Here is an 18,589-nt window from a genome sequence, read left to right as displayed (position 1 = left end):
GGAACATTTACAAACTGGTCTGTCCTGAGAGTTAATATGCAAAAAATTGTAAAGAAAAACGGAAAAAGAAAAGGAAAAAGAGGTTCAGTGTAGAATTCACACCATTCTACAAGTTGCATGGAAAAGAGCAGATACTGTTTTCTTGGTTTTCAAAGGAAAAGGAGGGAAAACTATAAGGAAAACATCAGTAGGATGAAGGCAAAAAAGCAGCTTTCCAAAGACTTTTCAGGGTGCTCTTGGACAGGAAATGGAATAAACTGAGGAGTCACTGAAGGGGACATCAAAAACATATTAATACTGCATTACCAAACATTCATTCTCTCTTGTTTGCCTGAATTATAAACCTCTGTGGTTTCAATTTGATTACAAATCAATATATTTTTTAAAAAAATAATAAACTAGTTAGTCTTAACATTAATAATAATGTATTTAGAGTTTGAGTAACATGTAGGTGGTTTATACCTTTTCTGTAGCAAAAATATTGAGCACGATATATAATCTCTTTACTGGAGGCCAAGGCAATAAATGAAATTTTGTTGTGTTATGCTGGATATGAAATGGACAGCCTCAGGGAAGTTTTTGTAGAGCTTATACTGTTTAGAAGCAGGTATTGCTGATATAAACTGCACTTTCAAGCTCATCTTCTCAAAAATCAGTAGTTTCACAGTTACAGCTCTTAATGACAATTAGTAAACACAAGTGAATTTCAGGAATAGGTATGTCATTTTCTTGGCAAAGTAAAGGTAACCATAGTTACAGGAGAGTTCTGGAGTGCCTGAGCCCAGCTTGGCTGCTGGTTTCACTGTGAAAGTTCAAATTCTATAAATAGAAACTCTGCAGATTTCTGCAGTTCCTACTATTATTATTATCAGAACATTTTGCTCATAATAGATCTCAAGTCCAGGGCCATGAGTCCCAGATGTTTCTCAACACATATATGAAAAGAATTTTGGGCCTGACTTATGACCTGATTAAATTGTAGCCAGGCATTCGGTCTCTCTGGAGCAGGATGTGTGGGAGATTGAGATGTGAAATATGTACTGCTTGCAGGAACATTTTCATCATTGAATGTCCTTAGTGCCCTTCTTAACTATTTGTACATTCTTCAGCCTTCAAGTAATTCCATAATTGGATTTCTTGTAATCTTCCAGATCTTGTTCTGATATAAAGATTTAAATGTAATTAATCAGTCAAATGTTCATCTGGCTGGAGTAATATGACACCAAAACAAACCAAAATTTACATCCCAGCACAAAAACCTTTTATTACTCAGAAGGGACATACCTTTGTTCAACTGAAGTGTTAGTCAAAACTTGACTGATTGAATTTGTACTGACATTTATTAGGGAAGGAACTTTGCAAGTTAACTTTGAAACTATTCTTATGCATGATCTATGCTCCATAGCTGAGGTAGGTCTGCGCAGTATTTTGACTGGAGAGACAGGGTGATTAAAATAACGGGGCCTTTGAACTGATTATGTCTTTTCCAGAAAAAATCCTCCCCTAACCACAAACTGCACTGGAAAGGGGAAAAGGACATGTTTAGACAAAAATCCTACTTGTGACTGACAAGTCTCTTTTCTGATGGGAGAGCTCAATCTCATGACTTTTAGGATTCTGAAGTGGGTGTATTTTCTGAATGTCCAAACTTAGTATGGTTTAGTCTTAGCCATTTTGGGTTGACATATCTCATCTTAAAAACCAAAAACCTCCAAGCCTGTTCAAGAGTGTGTACAAAATTTCAGGTGTTATAGTGAAAAAGATACGAAAGCACTGCATTAGAATTAGACCATAAAATGGGTGTGTGTGTGTAGGGTGGGGGGTGGGAATTTTCATAATTGCTGAACTGATACATAGGTGAGAGAAGAGGTGGTGGACTAGCAAAGTCTGTAAATGGTGTTTGCGGTTTTTATGATCCAGTGTTTATCAGCTTCACAGAATCATTCAAAATCACAGAATAGGTGAGGTTGGAAGGGACCTCTGGAGGTATTGTCCAACCCCCCTGTTCAAGTGGGACCACCTAGAGATGGTTGCCCAGTACCGTGTCCAGATGGCTTTTGAGTATCTCCAAGGAGAGAGGTCTGACAACTGCTCTGGCCAAGCTGTGCAAGTGCTTAGTCACCCTCACAGTGAAAAATTGTTTCCTGATGTTCAGAGGAAACAGCTGTGTTTTGATTTGTACCCATTGCCTCTGGTCCTGTCACTGGGCACCATTGAAAAGAGCCTGGATCCATCATCTTTGCATCCTCCCTTCAGGTTTTTGAACACATTGATGAGATCCCCCTGAGCCTTCTTTTCTCCGGCAGAACAGTTCCAGCTCTATCAGCCTTTTCTTATGGGAGATGCTCCATTCCCTTAATCATCTTGTGGCCCTTTGCTGGAGACTCTCAAGTATGTCCATGCCTGTCTACTTCTGGGAAGCCCAGAATGGGACATTGTACACCAGGTGTGGCCTCACCAGTGCTGAGTAGAGGAGCAGTATCACCTTTCTCCACCTGCTGGCAGCACCTCTCCTAATGCAGCCCAGGGAACCATTAGCATGGACTTCATCCTTCCTGAATATGAAATTCGTAATTCATGGCTTCCGATTCTGTCTTTATTACAGCTTCAGGCAAAAAAATCAGATTTTTTTGCAAGACATTGACTTGAAAACATCTATGTCAGCAGGTGTTTATAAATGTCATGTGTAGTACAGCACTGGATCATAGAGCATTTCCAATCTTTCTTCCCAGGGGGACACAATATTTTATTACATTGCAAGGGAAATAAATTCTGTCTCCTTTTTACAAGGCTGTTTACATTTGTAAATATAATTTACTTCAACCCCCCTCAAAAATAGAAAATGAAAAATATTTTTCTTTCTCTTGTAAAGATGGAAATCATGAAGTCAAGCCATCTGAAGTCAAGGATGCCTGGAATACACTAAACTTTTGTTTTCTCTTCAGGTACACAAGTTTTGTCAACCAAGTACTGATGCATCCTAAGCTGTTAATAAAAATTTTGTTTTCTTTCTCACTTCCAGTTTTCAAGAGTATTAAAAAACAGAGCTTGGCCTACCTTCAAACAAGCTAAGTCAAAGATTTCACCACTTCACAGCAGTGATTTCTGTCCAACCAATTGCCACATCAATGTGATGGAAGTGTCTTACCCTAAAACCTTAACTTCCCTTGGTAGTGCCTTTGGTGTACAATTAGACAGCAGAAAACATTTTTCCCATGAAAAGGAAAACAAAGGCACTGATCAAGGTAAGTCAGTTGAGCTTGAAAGAGCTACTGCTGGTGCTTCAGATAATACAGCCTTAAGAGGTAACTGGTTTAGGTTTATGTCCCAAATATTAAAACTAAAGACATGGCTTTATGAAATTCCTCTAGTATAATACTTTAGGTTTATTTTTAAAGCATAATAAAAAGTAGTCATAAATCCACAATAATTTTCCCTCAAGTAACTTGACTTTGATATGCAAAATGAAATGCAAAATTAAATATATGAAGTTTTAAGCAAGACAGTATTTCAATGTTTGTTAGGTTTTCTACTAATTTCAAAAAGTATGTTGAAAAAAAGTTAATGTTGTAACCTCTTTGGATTATTCCCAGGTAAACTGAATCCCATGATTTATGTCCAACATACCATTACTACTATGGCTGCTCCTTCAGGACAGTCTCTTGGCCAGCAAGAGGGCCATGGTCTGAGGTACCTCTTAAAAGAAGAAGATTTAGAAACACAAGATGTCTATCAAAAGTTGCTGTTCAAATTACAAGCTGCACTGAAAGAGGTGGAAACATGTGTCTGTCAAATAGACGAGTAAGTAAATGTTACCATCTGGACCTGCCTTTAATTTTTTCATTGAAGATACTGGTAAACCTGGGTGTCCTTTTTGCGTAGTGTGAGACCAATGTTGACTTCAGCTATAATTGAAGGTAAAGAATTTACGTGTAGGTAATATTATATTTTGTTGCTTTTCCCAGTGTCCCTGATTTTTTCCCACTTTAGTTTGTAGCTTTTGTCTAAAACGTGGAAATGCTAATTGTTTTAAAATGAGAGAAATATGAGACCCACACGACATCTGTAATTTCACTAGGAATGGGAACAAAGGGCAGAGGTACAGAAACAGCTTTTTTTGAACTCTTCAGGTACTGAAGAGAATAGTCCCAAAGATAAACTTTTAGGTAAAGCATTTTTCACCCATAGGAAGATTATTAGTTTGTTAGACATTTTTCAGAAACAAATTGGCCATAACGAAGAACTATGGATCTAGGGAGGGCCACTTTTGAATGATGAGGATACTTGACTTGAATGTAGAGACCCAGAGTCTCACCACAGTTTGTCCTCATTCATGACAAGGATTTAAAACTTGCTTTTCCATTTGTGAGGTAAGACTGCTGGGCTATTTACTGTCTCAGGATGAGGATGAAGAAGGGTGATAGGTCTTTCAGTTTTGGAAAATTCCATATGTAGTGCAAATGTCAGAAGTTACTAATTTTGAAAATACAAATAACACAATTTTGGGGGTTTAAAAGACTATTTTTCATTATCTCCACTTTGATAAAGTGGTATATCATTGCTTCTCCTGGTATTTTGAAGACTGTACAATCATTTATCCTTTCATAGTTACTTCAGAGTGGGAAATTTTTGTACTTTTCTAGTGGTAACATGATGTAATAGTTACACAGTAGTAAGTAATTGTAATGTATTACATACTGCGATAGGAATGAGAGTAAGTGGTCTCAGATTTTTTACGGAAAACATTGTTTTCTGTGCCTTTATGTAGTTCTGCTAATTATCATGCTGAATATGAAGTCAGTTAATTAAATTTAAGATAATTTCAGTGCTTGGGTGCACTTAAAAATAACTGACTGTAAAGCCTGTGTTGTCACTCTTCCTTTAAGGAAGTCAGAAAATTACATGTGAAAGATGAATCAATAATTCGGGAAGTTCCAGTTCCCAGTCTACCACACCTTTCCTATCCATTCTCTTGAGCCCATGATGCAAAAGCACAGGAACTTCAGAACCTTTCTTTCATACACATGTGTAAATAAATACACGCATACACATGTATATGCTGTGTGTACAGATACATACATATGTTAATTTTGAGAGTCACACAGTTGTGACAGTAAACATAAGGGTTTACTTTCTTTTCTGTCATAAATTTCCTGTACACTGACCTTGTAGCAGATTCTGTATAAGGTGCACAGATTTATATAGCAAATTTTACCTTTTGCTATTTGTAAGACTGAGACTTTTCATACTTTATTCCTCACAGACTTTGAGTGGACTGCCAGTGCATTATTGCTGTGGAGGAAAGCAGTTCTATACAGGAAACAGGATAGCCGAGGGACCTACATAATGTTGCTGAACAGGGAAGAGGGAAGCTGGGACTGTCTGGGTGTGAGCAGTTCAGCAGTATGTGGTGTATCACAATAGAACATAGTTACAACTACTAATTAATTATTGAGAGAAAAGTTAGAATTACTAAGAAACAAAAGATAGAGTAGTAAGATAAGATAATCAAACAGCCGTGTGTTAATTACAAATATTTGTACTTCGGCAGCTAGAGGAAATGCTTGAACATACCTATCCTTGAACTTTATGAAGACTGTAGAACTTCTGTTTTCTGTTACAACATAGCAACAATAAAATTGATGTCTTTACTGAATTGCTTATAATTATAAGCAATCCTCATTATTACGATTTTCTCAGGACAGAAAATATGAACATGCCATCACAATTCTAAATTTATAAGATATTGAATAATAGAATAACGGACCTTTGGTACCCTTTATAACAGTACTGTTGAAAAACTTTTGCTCTCCATGTTACTAGGTGTTTCTGCTCTGTGTTGAGGTCAGTAATGGTCTCTCTCTCAACTCCCAGAATCATGGGGCAGTGTTACCTGCCCAGCCTCTCCTGTCTGTTAGTGAATGAAAATGAACTGAAAAAAAGTGCTTCACCTGAAGAGCAGGTCTGTGAGAGCTTGTGGATTATGGGAAGGGAATGTCTAAGAGAAGGTTGTGTACTCCTACATTAACTTCATAATAACTTTTGTCATGGCTCATTGATGAGATTGCATTGTATAAGAAATGCAGTCCTGATGGAGAGGGAAAGAGAGATACACACACAAAAAGGTATATATCCCCTTTTCGTAGCCTCTTAAAGTTCCACTGACGACTCATTCAAATAGTTTAATAGTACGCCAGTACTTCTTTAGTACCATTGCTAGATGCCCACCATTGATGCTAGTTATTATATAGAAATAAGTCCTCCCAGTTGTGTTCCATGTGGTGCCTCTTTCACATGCAGTCTGTCTATCCCACCTATGTTTTGGAAACATGTCTGTTGGGAGTATACAAGAGACTTGAACACTTTCTGAGCCTCTGTGGGGTGCAGAAAAGACAAAGCAGCTCAGAGGTTGCGGGTTTTTTTGTTACTGCCTGTGGCTATCAATTTTGAATGTTTTGACTCACCCTAGCAGGTTTTATTTGTTTCTAACATATTTTTAGGAATCTGTTGATTTGGGTTGCATATAGGATTAATTCCACATGTGTGAATTTTTTTGGTCAAGATTTAAATTTCTCTGTTTCATGGAAATTTTCTGCATAGTTACAGAGAATTTCTAGCAGTTAGTTACTACTTGCTCACATATTTCTCCTATGAGACACAGACACCTAAGATAATACTGTTTTGGGTAGACCCATCTCCAAGGAAAATGTGCATTTGCTGCATTTAAGAAGAAAAAGACCACTTAAAAAAAAAAGTCTCTTTAAGCATGATCATTGGTGGGTTTTTTTGCATCCGTGTTTAGGTTTGTGTGTTTTAGACTCCCTGAACTGGGTTTCAAAGAGCACTTCAGTGACCTCAGGAACTACTAGCTCCAGAACTCTGTTATCCAGAGTTCCAGCTTTCATTCATGGTAGTTCAGCAGAAAATTTTTCCTTAGAAAAAGAGCCTGCCTGCTGAGCAGAAGTGAAAAGCTCCCTTAGGAAAAGCTCCAGCTACCTTAATCAGTCTTTTACTGAGATCTTGGCAGCAGTGACTAAACAGGCACACAAAAGAAGAGGATATAATAGTCTGTGTCTTGACAGATAATTACTCAGGGGAAGATATTTTCAGGAGGTGAAATTGCAGTTCATTATGATTGTTTCTTACTCTTGATTATTTTCTTGCAACAACAAAATCCACAAGAAGTTACCAGAATAGATCTGCCCAAAGGCTGCTTTTGGTTTTTCTAGAAGTGGATGGTAACAGGAACACAGGGAAAAACAAAAGTATAGATTAATCCTTGTCCTTATCTCATCTCATCTTCCAGCAGGCAGTGCTACAAGGTCTTTCTGGAATGGACCTTTTGTTTTAAGAGCACTGTTAGAATGATCTGCTATTAATTTGTTTAATTCCTTTTTGAACTTCTGTTGTATTTTTGTACTCAGAAAGTGAGTTTTACAATTATGAAGAACTGATTCTCTAAGGTCTGCATTTCTTGGGATATATTCAAGAACATGTATGCCCTAGTGGGTAGAGCAAAACTGAACAGTGCTGTGAAATACAGTGACTTAAGTGATAGGGAAGAACTGAGTTGTGATTTCACGCTGGTATGAAGTGTTAAGGCATCATGTTAAGCCCAAAAGTTGTCTGTCTAGTGGATGAGTGAGTTTAAAGTCCAGTAAAATTATACCTTTTGTATATCGTAGTTACAATTCAGATCCTTTTTCTTTATGTAGGATAAATATCTATCTTTTGTTAGCTCTTAGCCAGAGAAAGCTATGCAGAAATGATGAAAGGATTTGCTAAAAAGCTTTACTTACCATCCTTGTCTCCCTCAAGTTAATGCCAAACCCTATGTTAGCATCTGTTGGGTCTGATTTCAATGAGACCAGGCTTGATATACCATCTGAGGTATGTATTCATTGCTATACAGTCAACAGACAGTATTATAGGGATAATCTACCTACCGTATTTCCAAAGTATATGGTTTCTGTATATGTATTTCCAAAGTATATGGTTTTATTTATATATAAAAAACTTTTTCCATTCCTGAGAGTCCAGAAATTATTTGTGTATACTTAAAAACTTTATGGTTGAACATGGTGTTGAACACTTTATCTGTGTTTTGTATGCAAAAAGTCACTGCTCTCAGTCCAGAAACTTCAAGAACACCTTCGGTTGTTTTCTGGTAGAGTATTTTTGTCAAAAGAGTAGAGAAATTTGGTAGCTCAGTAGTGATGTAACTGTAGCTGAAAAAGCTAAGTATGAGTTGCTTCAGCTGGCAGACCCCCACAAAATTAAGCTGAAGTGTTAAAACCCTTAAAATCAGAATTCCCCTCCTTGTGTTGCTAATGCTAATATGTGTGGTGAGAAATAAAAGGAAGGAATTCTGAATGCTAGCCTTTAATAAAAATTAGGGCAGCGATTTTGTTCACAAGATACGTATCTCCTGTAGCTTCGCTTCAGAAGTAAGAATTATGTGTAACAAAAAGATCTAATGTATGTTTGAATCATGCCATGTATTTGATAGAAAGTTTGCTAGTTGACCATTCTGACAGCTCCTACAAAAAATCCTGCTACTCTGTCTAAGTTTTACAGGAAAAAAAAGCTTAATTCAGTGTCTTCTGATTTCAGGCCGTTAGAAGGTCATTTTTGCAAGAAAAATGCTGCCTTTCAAATCCAAATACTAGTTTGAAAACATCATTCTAATGGAGTGTTTGAGTAATAGGAATTAAAGAACAATTGGCCATTATAGGTGTTCTGATCTTGAAAGTAAATTAGAACATCTCAATATGAGTTAATCACCCAAGAATATGAATCTTTTACTTCCAGTATTTGTGCATGTTCTAAATGTAGAAGTCTGCGCTGTTCTCTCCTCTTGACTGGATGTTGCTTTTGTGCTCATCACAAAAGCTTGTAGATTAATCATCAGTTTTACTAGTGATCCTGGCTTAGACACTTTGAATGTCAGGGAATACACAGATATGTTAATACAGAGTATTAAAATGCCTTAGTGAAATAGGTTGTGATGCAGGCTGAGATGTCTGGTACAGTAGTAATTGAGAAAATACATGCTTTTCACAGATATATAGTTTCTTTGGTTTGTTTTCTTGATTTGTGCTGAAAGTACATGGCTCATGTTTAAAATCAGTTATGTTTATATAAAATTTGACCTCAAGTGTTCAAGAATGTTCTGTATCTCTTCCCTAGCCAGAATCATTGCCTTTGTGCAAGATTGAGCATTTAGTAATGCTAATGGGTTTCATGGTTACACTTTTTAACAGCAGAATGTGTTACTTTCTTCTCTTGTTTCAAATAGATATGGCCCAAGTTAAGATTTCCCTTCACATATTACAGAATAATAGTTGGAGGATGTTGATGAGAAATGTTAGCATGTTGTTAGCTCGCTTGTGAAAAACATGAATTTTTCTTCTCTTCCCCCCCCCCCCCCCCCCAGCCTTCTTTCTTCAATAACATATTCTCCCAAATCAGAACGTAAAACACCTGAACCTTTAATACCAGCAGACAGTGATAACGAAAAGGGGGAAAGGAATGGGAAGAAAGTCTGTTTCAGTGTGACAGGTGATGAGCAAGAAGATTCTGGTCATGATACCATCAGCAATAGGGATTCTTACAGGTAACTACTAATAACTTTTTATTTGTCGACTGAATCAAACCTGTGGGTTCATAGGCTGTCAAGTGAGACTATGAGTCGTATCAGAATATAATGATTCCGACATTTCTAGCAGAGTAATAACTAGCATCAAGATGTGTTACAAGATGTGTAAATTAAACTCTTTTATTAGTATAGATATTAGTTATTAGATCTTGGTATCCCTGTCCTTTGTAGGATATCACAGCCAGACATGTGAAGCTTTACTTTAGATTACCTGTTTTATAAAAAAAAAAAAACAACCCAGAAATATTTTCTTTTATTATGTTCCCCAACAACAAACCAAATATCTGCCTTGGAAAGCAAGATGCCAGAGCCACCACTCTTGCTGATCTAAAGAAAAGAAGTATCTGTTTCTCAACATATATTCTTCACCTTCTTCCACTCTAAAAATTAACATCATCTCATCTCTAGAATTCATAATGCATTATGCTTACTGTGAATGAAAATGCAAAGAATTTTAAAAAGGAGTAATTACAGCAAGCATAGGTCTTATAAAGATGATCTTCTATTGCTTAAAGAGAATTGGTTAACTACATGATAGAAAATCTAAATTAGAATTTTAGCTGCAAGTAAAATAAGGGTTCATTATTTGTTCATTATCATGGTTCATTATTATGCCCAGAAAGTAGAATCTCAGTAGGGTCATAATTTTTTCTACAGAACCCTGTGTTGCTGAGATCTCTTGCATACACTAATATTTGATTATTGCAGCATGGTAGATAGGAACTCTTTGTCAGAGTAGCAATGGAAATATATGTATAAATTTGTACAGAAGTAAATGTAGAGATAATTTGCACAGATTAAGTCCATTTTGTTCTAGCCATGGGGAGCACACAAGCAAAGTGCTGGTCCAGCTGAAGTGCATTTATAATTTCTGCATGTCCATGATGTGTCAAATTGGCTGTGCAGGAGCTGCTCCAGTGGCTTGTGCTTGCTCCAGTTGCAGAGTTCCCCAGTTGGCACAAGATTTATCTGTGGAGAAAGAAGGTGTTACTTAGGACATGGGTACCACTTAATTTGAAACATTTTCTTTATTCTGGTTCCAGTCATTTATAGTCCATTCTGGCTGTTTAAGAATAGTAAAATCTAGGGTTTCATATGCAGAATAATCATAAAATCTGTGAGCTTGGAACAATCATTAGAGTGAGATTGGAATTCTTTGTTTCTTTGCTTAAATAATTACATTAGGCAGTACTTAAAATCTCCAGATCCCATAATGCCACTGGTTATTACTGGAACTAGTGGACTAATTTCAGCCATTAGAATGCTCTCATTTTGTGATGTAGGGTCTCATTCTAAACCTTAAAATACAACACAACACAATAAAATGCAGAATGATATAGCTGATACATCTAATCTATTTCTCATTTTCCTGTGTTTTATTTTCTCATGCTTTACAGAGTCCGGTTTTAAATAACCTTTATATTCCCTTTGGAGACTTTAATAAGTGAATAAAGCTAGTTAGAAAACATTTTGTAATATCCAGCCAGAAGTTCTTAATACTCCTTGGGACTGTTCACCCTCTGTTAGGAACATGTTGTTACTGATGTCTTTTCATCTACTTAATTGATATAATTACAATCATATACTATTCCTTCATTTTAAAGTTTTCCCCATTCACTTACCTGGTTGGTTACAGGTCCAAAACGTATACCTTAGCCAGGAAATGTAAGTCAGTATGCCAAAACTAGTGAAACATCACTACTGTATTTATAAAAATAAAGAAAATAAGTAAGGAGCACATGGGTATGTGTATAACTGCAGCATTATATGTAAAATATAGATAAGTCCTATCCTGGTGAGTGGATACACCCAATTAATAAAACCAAAATGAGATCATTATATATATGTGTGTGTGTGTATATATATATATATCCTTTAGGTAGACTGCTACATTATCTTATCCACTTAGGTTTTTAAGATTCTCTCTGCTGGGTGGTTACTTAAGTATTTCCTGCATTGAAACTAAATGATAATGTGGCTAAATAACTCTGAAGACTTTGAGTTCCAATTTATTTTCATAGGATTTTTAGTACAAAAGGCTATGTTTTACTGTGTTTATGCTTCAGAAGTAGGTATGTTCTCCATCTATTTTCTGTACAGAACAATTTATTTTTGAGATAAAGGAGCAGAAAAAACCCCACATTTAAATCCCCAGATCTTAATAGACCAATGTGGGTCACATTTTGTATACATAAAAGTTTTAACTGAAGTCACAGATCTAAGTGTCTATACATGTTTAATAATACAAACAGTTGGAAGAGATGAGATCATAAATAGTTGTAATTTGAGTTTTGGTGCTACTCAAATGGATCAAATCTCTTCTAAACACATTATGGATTCTAGTTTGCAAGTCGTAAACTAGATTATTTTGTCGTTTGTATTAGCTATGAACTAAGAATACAGAATTTAAATGTGGAGTCACTAAAACATTTGAGGCTACAGTTTCAAAAACTGTCACTTGTGTAAGAAAAATTGGTGGGTTTGCATCAAAAGTGTGTATTATCATTCCACAAGTATTTGTTCACATGCAAGGTGAAGGGAGACAACTGAATCATCTGTTTTCGGAATTAGGTCTTCCAAGTCCTACCTGGATTGCAAATTAAATGATAACCTAAGTTATAGGGATATTTATTGTTGATGAAGAATTGTACAGACCATCTCATCATTAAATTTAAAAGGGGGAAAGGGAAAGAATTTCCATAATGTTGATACAGAGCCTGTGTTAAGGGACATTAATTCTTTTTTTGTTTTGTGGTTGTTTTTTTTCAAGCGATTGCAACAGCAATAGGAATTCCATTGCCTCATTCACCAGCATTTGTAGCAGTCAGTGCAGTTCTTATTTTCACAGTGATGAAATGGATTCAGGTATGTTTATAAAAGTCAGCTGTGAATCTGTCATCTTTTCCTTTTATTCAGTTTTATTCTTTTCATTTGCCTGGCAGTTTTGTTGTTTCTGTTTTAAAAATTGCATCCTCCTTGGTAAAAGAAGTGTGTCATTTTGCTTCTGCCTAGTTAGTGCTGCGCTGAAGAGTCCTGTGAAAGTAAGCCAACATTCCAGCATCTCTGTGAATAGACAGAATTAGTTAGAGCTCTTAGGGTCACTGCTTTTAACCACTTTCATGCCTTAACCTTGACAGTGTGTTATGTTGCACAGAGTAAGGAGCATTTTAGGTGAGTGTGGAGTGCTCTCCCAGCCTGTGTCAGCACCCGGATGGCAGGATACGGCTGTGTATGTTTGTAGGAAGGAATGTGAGACCACATAGAAGCACATTCTTGTTTATGCTATGACAAATTGAATCTAAATAAATGCAGCTGCTAATAGGAGTGAGATGGGATTTAACTGCATGGAGTACAAGGTCATATACTGAGGGACTAATAAAAAATACTTGCTCTAAGCTGGGAGTTTATAATTTGGGAATGACTTAGCAAAAGAAAGAACTGGGCGTAATTAGTTGAATATGAGCCACCAGGGAGACTTGGCCATCGAAAGGGCAATTTTTGTTGCTAATTGTACCAGGAGAGGTATTTTCAGTCGAGACAGGAAAATATTAATGACGTTACGCAAGATAACAGAGATACCTTGTGAATAACTAGATGACTGCTTTCCAGAAATAATACATACTTACAGAACTGAGCAGATACAGAGGAAAGGATGAAGGACATAATGAACTGTTAATAAAAGAGGAGACCCAGGGTCTCTATCTTCAACTTAAGATATAGATGAGCTGATATATGCTCATGCATCATCAAGCTGAAGTACCAGCTGAGATGCCTAAAAGAATATGTCTGTGCTAGCCAAGTGCAGATACAGTGTTTGAGTTGATAAATACTGCTGCTTAGTGAAACTCCCACTCTCCTGACAACTTAATTTTCTTCTAGTTCCAAAGCTAACCTGGTTAACTCCAGATCAGGGCTCTTTGGCACTGTGCTCCATCTGTTGCAATTAAAACCCTGTAAAGGGTTATAACTACTGGCTGTAAGGACATCTAAATGAGATAAAAAAGAATCAAGGACAGAAAGGTGCTATTTAAGTGTTTCACTGACATGAGAAAAATGAGTCCAGATTGACCATGAATAAATTTGGATTATAAATTATCAAGTGGCTACTTACCTGTCACTGCAACAGCAAGGAGGAAAATCAGTTTTAAGCTCAATATTTCACAGCTTTTCAAAGAGTTCAGGTTGCATCACCCATTGCCTGAGAGAGTTAGTGACTGAGGGCAGTGACCTACAAGAGTCCTCCTTTGTGCTCTCTTAGGAAATGATGTGGTATGTACTACTAAAAGCTTCATATCAAATACAGAATTTGTTGAATTACTAAAATCTCAGAACAATTTAATTATTAAGAATATTAATATTGTGAATTACCTGTAAAGTCACTGTAAAAATTATATTGTGAATGCATTTCAGTGGCTTCATGGTCTGCTATATTATGTTCACATTACTTAACTATTTAGTCTGGTGTTTAGGATGTTCTCCAGCATAGAAGGATTGGATGTTCTGGTCACAGAATAGTTGAGGTTTGAAGGGACCTCTTGATATCATCTAGCCCAATCCCCTGCTCAAGCCGGTTAATCTAGAGCAGGTTGTCCAGGACCATAGCCAGTAGGTTTTGAATGTGGTCCGTTCTGTAAGAGCTATTTCTGTGTTACTGAGTAACTACTAAATGCAAAATATATAGGGACATATAATCCTGAAAGCCTAGCACTGGTCTGTGTGCCAAGTAGTTTAAGCTACAAAGATTTTGGAAAATGTACTGAAACTTCTAAAGTTTTTTATTTTAAAATATTTTTCAGGTGATGAGCTTCCCATAAGTGTTCGAATCTCCCATGATAAACAGGACAAGCTCCATAGCTGTTTGGAACATCTTTTTGGTCAAGTATGAGATTCTTTTTCTTGGCTTTGATACTAATGTCTGTGTTTGAGCTAAGTTATCGTCAGCAAATACTCCCTTTTCTTTTTACTTTTGCTTTCCGCTGTTTACTGGGATGGTATGTATTTACTCATTCTCCTTCAGTTCTCTGTAAATAGTTAAAAACTGTGAATTAAACAGGTCCTTATATTTAGTCTAACATTCCCTAGTTTGTTACTTTAACTAGAGCCATTAGGTAAGAAAGAATCCAAAACTACTTCTCTGTAGTCCATATTTCTTAAAGAAAGAAATTCTAATCGTTACTGTAAAAAACATCTTTCTCACAGAACCTTGATCCCAACAGGTCGATTCCATTGTCAATCTTCTGAAAGGACCAGCTGTGATGAGGGCCTTTGAACAGACAAAATATTTTACACCAGGTCGAGGCCTTCAAGGTAACGTGTAATTCTGTCTGAGAAACAAAAGACAGCTTGAAGCGTACACGGATATGACTACTATTCAAGCTGCGTGCTAAAGAACTGATGTTGCTTAATCTTGGTGTATTCTGCAAGAGCTAATTGTTGGAATTCTCGTAAAGTAGAATTTATTCTTAGTTGAAAACTAGCTTCTTACACTTTAAATTGTAGAATGAACTGATTATAGAATTTCTGAGGTACTTGAAGCAAGATACAGGTTTTGTACATTGCAGGTGTTTTTATTATGTTTTTGTCTGAGCTACTGAAGCAGTTTCTGATCTTTTTTGTTACTAACACTGGATTTTTATTATGTTTTTTAGATATTTGTGAAGTTGATTTATAAATAATTTGCACATGTAGATTTATAGTCTTAGTAATATTTATGCCAAATATATACTTGTATAAGTATTATTGATCATTTAAAAAAAATGCTGTATGTAATTTCAGATACTCTGCTAACAGTCACGTAGTTGCTTAAGTCTAAGTGTATAAATGGGTACTGGTGGTAGCCATAAGATTATGATAAAGAATGAAAAAGACTTCTTTCAGTGAACTGAGATTAAAGAAAAAAGAAAAAAAAGCTCAATGGGAGACTGAATATTGTATTGATATTTATAATAGGACCAATAAAATCATAATCAAACCTGCATATGTCTTTTGGCAATGAAAACTAATTTTAGATGGCCAGAGGGTGGATCTTTGGCTTTTATTAATCACCAAAATCCCACTGAAGTCAACAGAGGATGATTACTCTAGCCCAATTATCTGATTTTTACAAAACGTAAAGTACTTCCCCCTCATTTAATTTGCATGGAAGACCACATAACCTCCTGTTTTTCTTCTTCCTTCTTTGTTTCCTATTTTGGGACCAAAGTAATGGGGATGAACCTAGATCAGTTCTGCTCTCTTATGTTTCTCAGTGTTTTAGATAGAGTACCTAGTAGGCTTGCATAACAAAATGTTGTCCTTTCAGTGGTATTATAAATGTTCAGTTAGACACAAGATATGAACACGACAGGTATTTTATTATTGATCTGCACCATCTTCATGAACCATACAAGGAGCATTTCAGTGGTTTGAAAGATAGACTAGGTTAAGTAATAAGTAATTTTGTTTTAAGTTTAATTTTCCGATTGAATTAATTTTTCCCTTAGAAGTTCCAGGGTCCCACTTACTCCATGGAGACAGGTACCTTCTACTTATGTACCTGGTTCAGAAACAGTCATGTTTGGGAATGCTGATTGCTCTCTCCTTTGACTAAGTAGAGAGCTTAGATAACTCTTTGACCTGTCACCCTAGCTTTAACTTAGAGTTAAATAAGTCAACAGCTTCTTGAGCTGTGAAAACATTTAGGAATTGATAATGTCTTACTGTGGCTTTCTAAGGAGATTTAAGCAGAAAAATGTTATTTTTGTCCTTGCTTAGAGTTTCAGCAGGAAATGGAACCGAAGCTTAACTGTCCAAAGAGGCTACGACTCCACATTAAGCAAGACCCTTGGAACCTCCCCAGTAGTGTCCGGAGTCTTGCCCAGAATATCAGAAAATTTGTTGAAGGTTAGTGAGAACAACATGCCCATAAACACTTTGTTAATGATAGAGAGCCTGGGGAAGGGATGGGGAGATATACAACTGCCTTGTGTTGCTACTAGGCAAGGTTTGCTGAACACAGTGTATTCTATGAGAAATTACTGAATTTCAGGACGTTTTTATGTTCTGTGTATCTCAACTGTCTCATGTTCACCCTATTGGCTTCAGATACTGAAGAGAAAATTGTATCTTCTGACAAGTGAAAACAAATGAAACATAATGTTGCACGCTCTATGTTATTTCAGTTGCTGCTGAAGTCCAGTTGGCTTGACTGATTTGTCACAGAAATTCTTGGGACTCATACACCAGAATGAGGCTTTCCTTGAAATTAAACTCCCATTTTTCTACTGTCTTAAATGGAAGGATGAAGACTCTGTACAACTTTTGTCCTATATTTTGTTCTTACCTGGTATTGATCTGGAATCATTATCCATCTAAATTCATGCTCCCTCATTTGTCATGAAGCCAAACCTGTTCCACTGGTTTTCACTTACTCCATCACAACTGATCCTATCAGTCTTCCTCCTCCACCTCCCTCCCACCACTGTCTACAAGTTACCTAGTACTCTGCTCCTCTTCACCACCAAGTGACTATGTGACCTGAGGTGTTCTGCATTCTCCCCTGACTCCATAAGAAAGTAACTGGGATTTCCTCTCCAGAAAAATCTTGCCTGGAGCTTCTACTTTATTTCCTGTGCTGTTTGATAGAGAAACAGAAATAATGAGCAAAATTATTTTCATAAACCTACTTGCACTAAGAGTCTACATGGGAACAAAAACTTGTCAGCTCTAGGTCTAAATGATTTGTGTGTATGCTTAGCTCCTTTTGTTTTGTTGGCTAATTTCCATGGTGTCCCATAAAAAAACTGCTAAATCTCAGATCACCGGGGAAGAGCTTTCTGATAAGTTTTATTAAGATAAACCTCCAAAAGCCAACGAGCCAAACCAAACAAACTCCTCCTCCTCTGACTTTTGGTATTTCTCATTTCGGATGCAATCATATTTTCAGGCTGTGGGTTAGAAAATTATAAAAACAGCCTCAAAAATACCTCCTGTTTTTTGAGGACATCACAGTGGATTGAATCTTCAGTACTAAAATTGCTTCTTTTAGTTTTAATGTTGGCTATCACTGAGTGAAAAGTTTTGGATTCTTTTTTCTATAGATTTGTCTTCATCCTAAACCAAATTATATTCAAGTATTAATCATGGTTTCTTTCACAGTTCAGTAGGAATCTAAATGTGTGTTTAACACCTTTCATTGCCTCCCTTCTGAAGCTAAGCCTAACAGACCATTTTCGTGTAACTTGTTTGCCCATAAGTAGAATTAATAGACTTAACCCATTTCAGCGTTGGTCATATACCCTCAGTACTGAGCTGAGGTTGTTCAGATAAATTTGGTTTTAAATCTACACAAATTTCTATGGGACAGTTAAGCAAGGCCAAAATTACTCGCTGCCTCTATAATACAAAACTTTTCTTTTTGCAGTACTACTGTAATGGAATGGTGATATTTATCAGAAGGAATCTTGATGTTATGGAACAATAAAACTGTTGGCATTTTCTAGTGTCTTAGAAATTAGGATTAAAATTTTCTCTGTGAAGAAATAATAGTAACTATTGCAACTATCATGATTGTGAATGTTATATGGTTCAGAGCGCTAAATAGTAAAAGACATTATTACTGTCCTGTTCAAGGAGAGCACACACTCCATCTTACCTTCTGTCATCACAGTGTCTCAGAAGTTTTCTGCTAATTTTAAATATTCTTGGCTTTCCCTTTCCATCCATGGCATCTCAGCTTTTGTCAGAGATTTCCAACTGGCTTCTGTGTGATCTTCTTAACCAAATACATGGGTTTACATGTAAAACTATCTTCTTAGGCTGTTTATTCACCATAAGTCTTTACATCTTTCTATTCCCTTGTAGGTTTGGTTTTTTTTCATTAATTTGATTCTTGTTCCACCACCTCCAAACTGGTATCACTAGTACTTGTTCCTGGGAAGGAGTCTGGAGAAT

General features: G+C 36.4%; 1 protein-coding gene across 2 annotated transcripts in view; it reads left to right on the top strand.

Annotated features, from left to right (window-relative positions):
- Positions 1-18,589, top strand: part of PREX2 (phosphatidylinositol-3,4,5-trisphosphate dependent Rac exchange factor 2) — a 180,909-nt gene that overhangs the window by 103,533 nt on the left and 58,787 nt on the right. For both annotated transcript variants that reach the window (XM_055705100.1, XM_055705099.1), the window contains 7 exons: positions 3,023-3,245; positions 3,594-3,801; positions 9,437-9,616; positions 12,429-12,523; positions 14,455-14,537; positions 14,875-14,965; positions 16,412-16,540. In XM_055705100.1, the coding sequence (XP_055561075.1) occupies positions 3,023-3,245; positions 3,594-3,801; positions 9,437-9,616; positions 12,429-12,523; positions 14,455-14,537; positions 14,875-14,965; positions 16,412-16,540 (1,009 nt within the window). The remainder of the gene's footprint in view (positions 1-3,022; positions 3,246-3,593; positions 3,802-9,436; positions 9,617-12,428; positions 12,524-14,454; positions 14,538-14,874; positions 14,966-16,411; positions 16,541-18,589) is intronic.

Source organism: Falco cherrug, chromosome 3 (assembly GCF_023634085.1).
Source record: "Falco cherrug isolate bFalChe1 chromosome 3, bFalChe1.pri, whole genome shotgun sequence".
Taxonomy (NCBI): domain Eukaryota; kingdom Metazoa; phylum Chordata; class Aves; order Falconiformes; family Falconidae; genus Falco; species Falco cherrug.
This window is presented reverse-complemented; position numbering and strand designations above follow the sequence as displayed.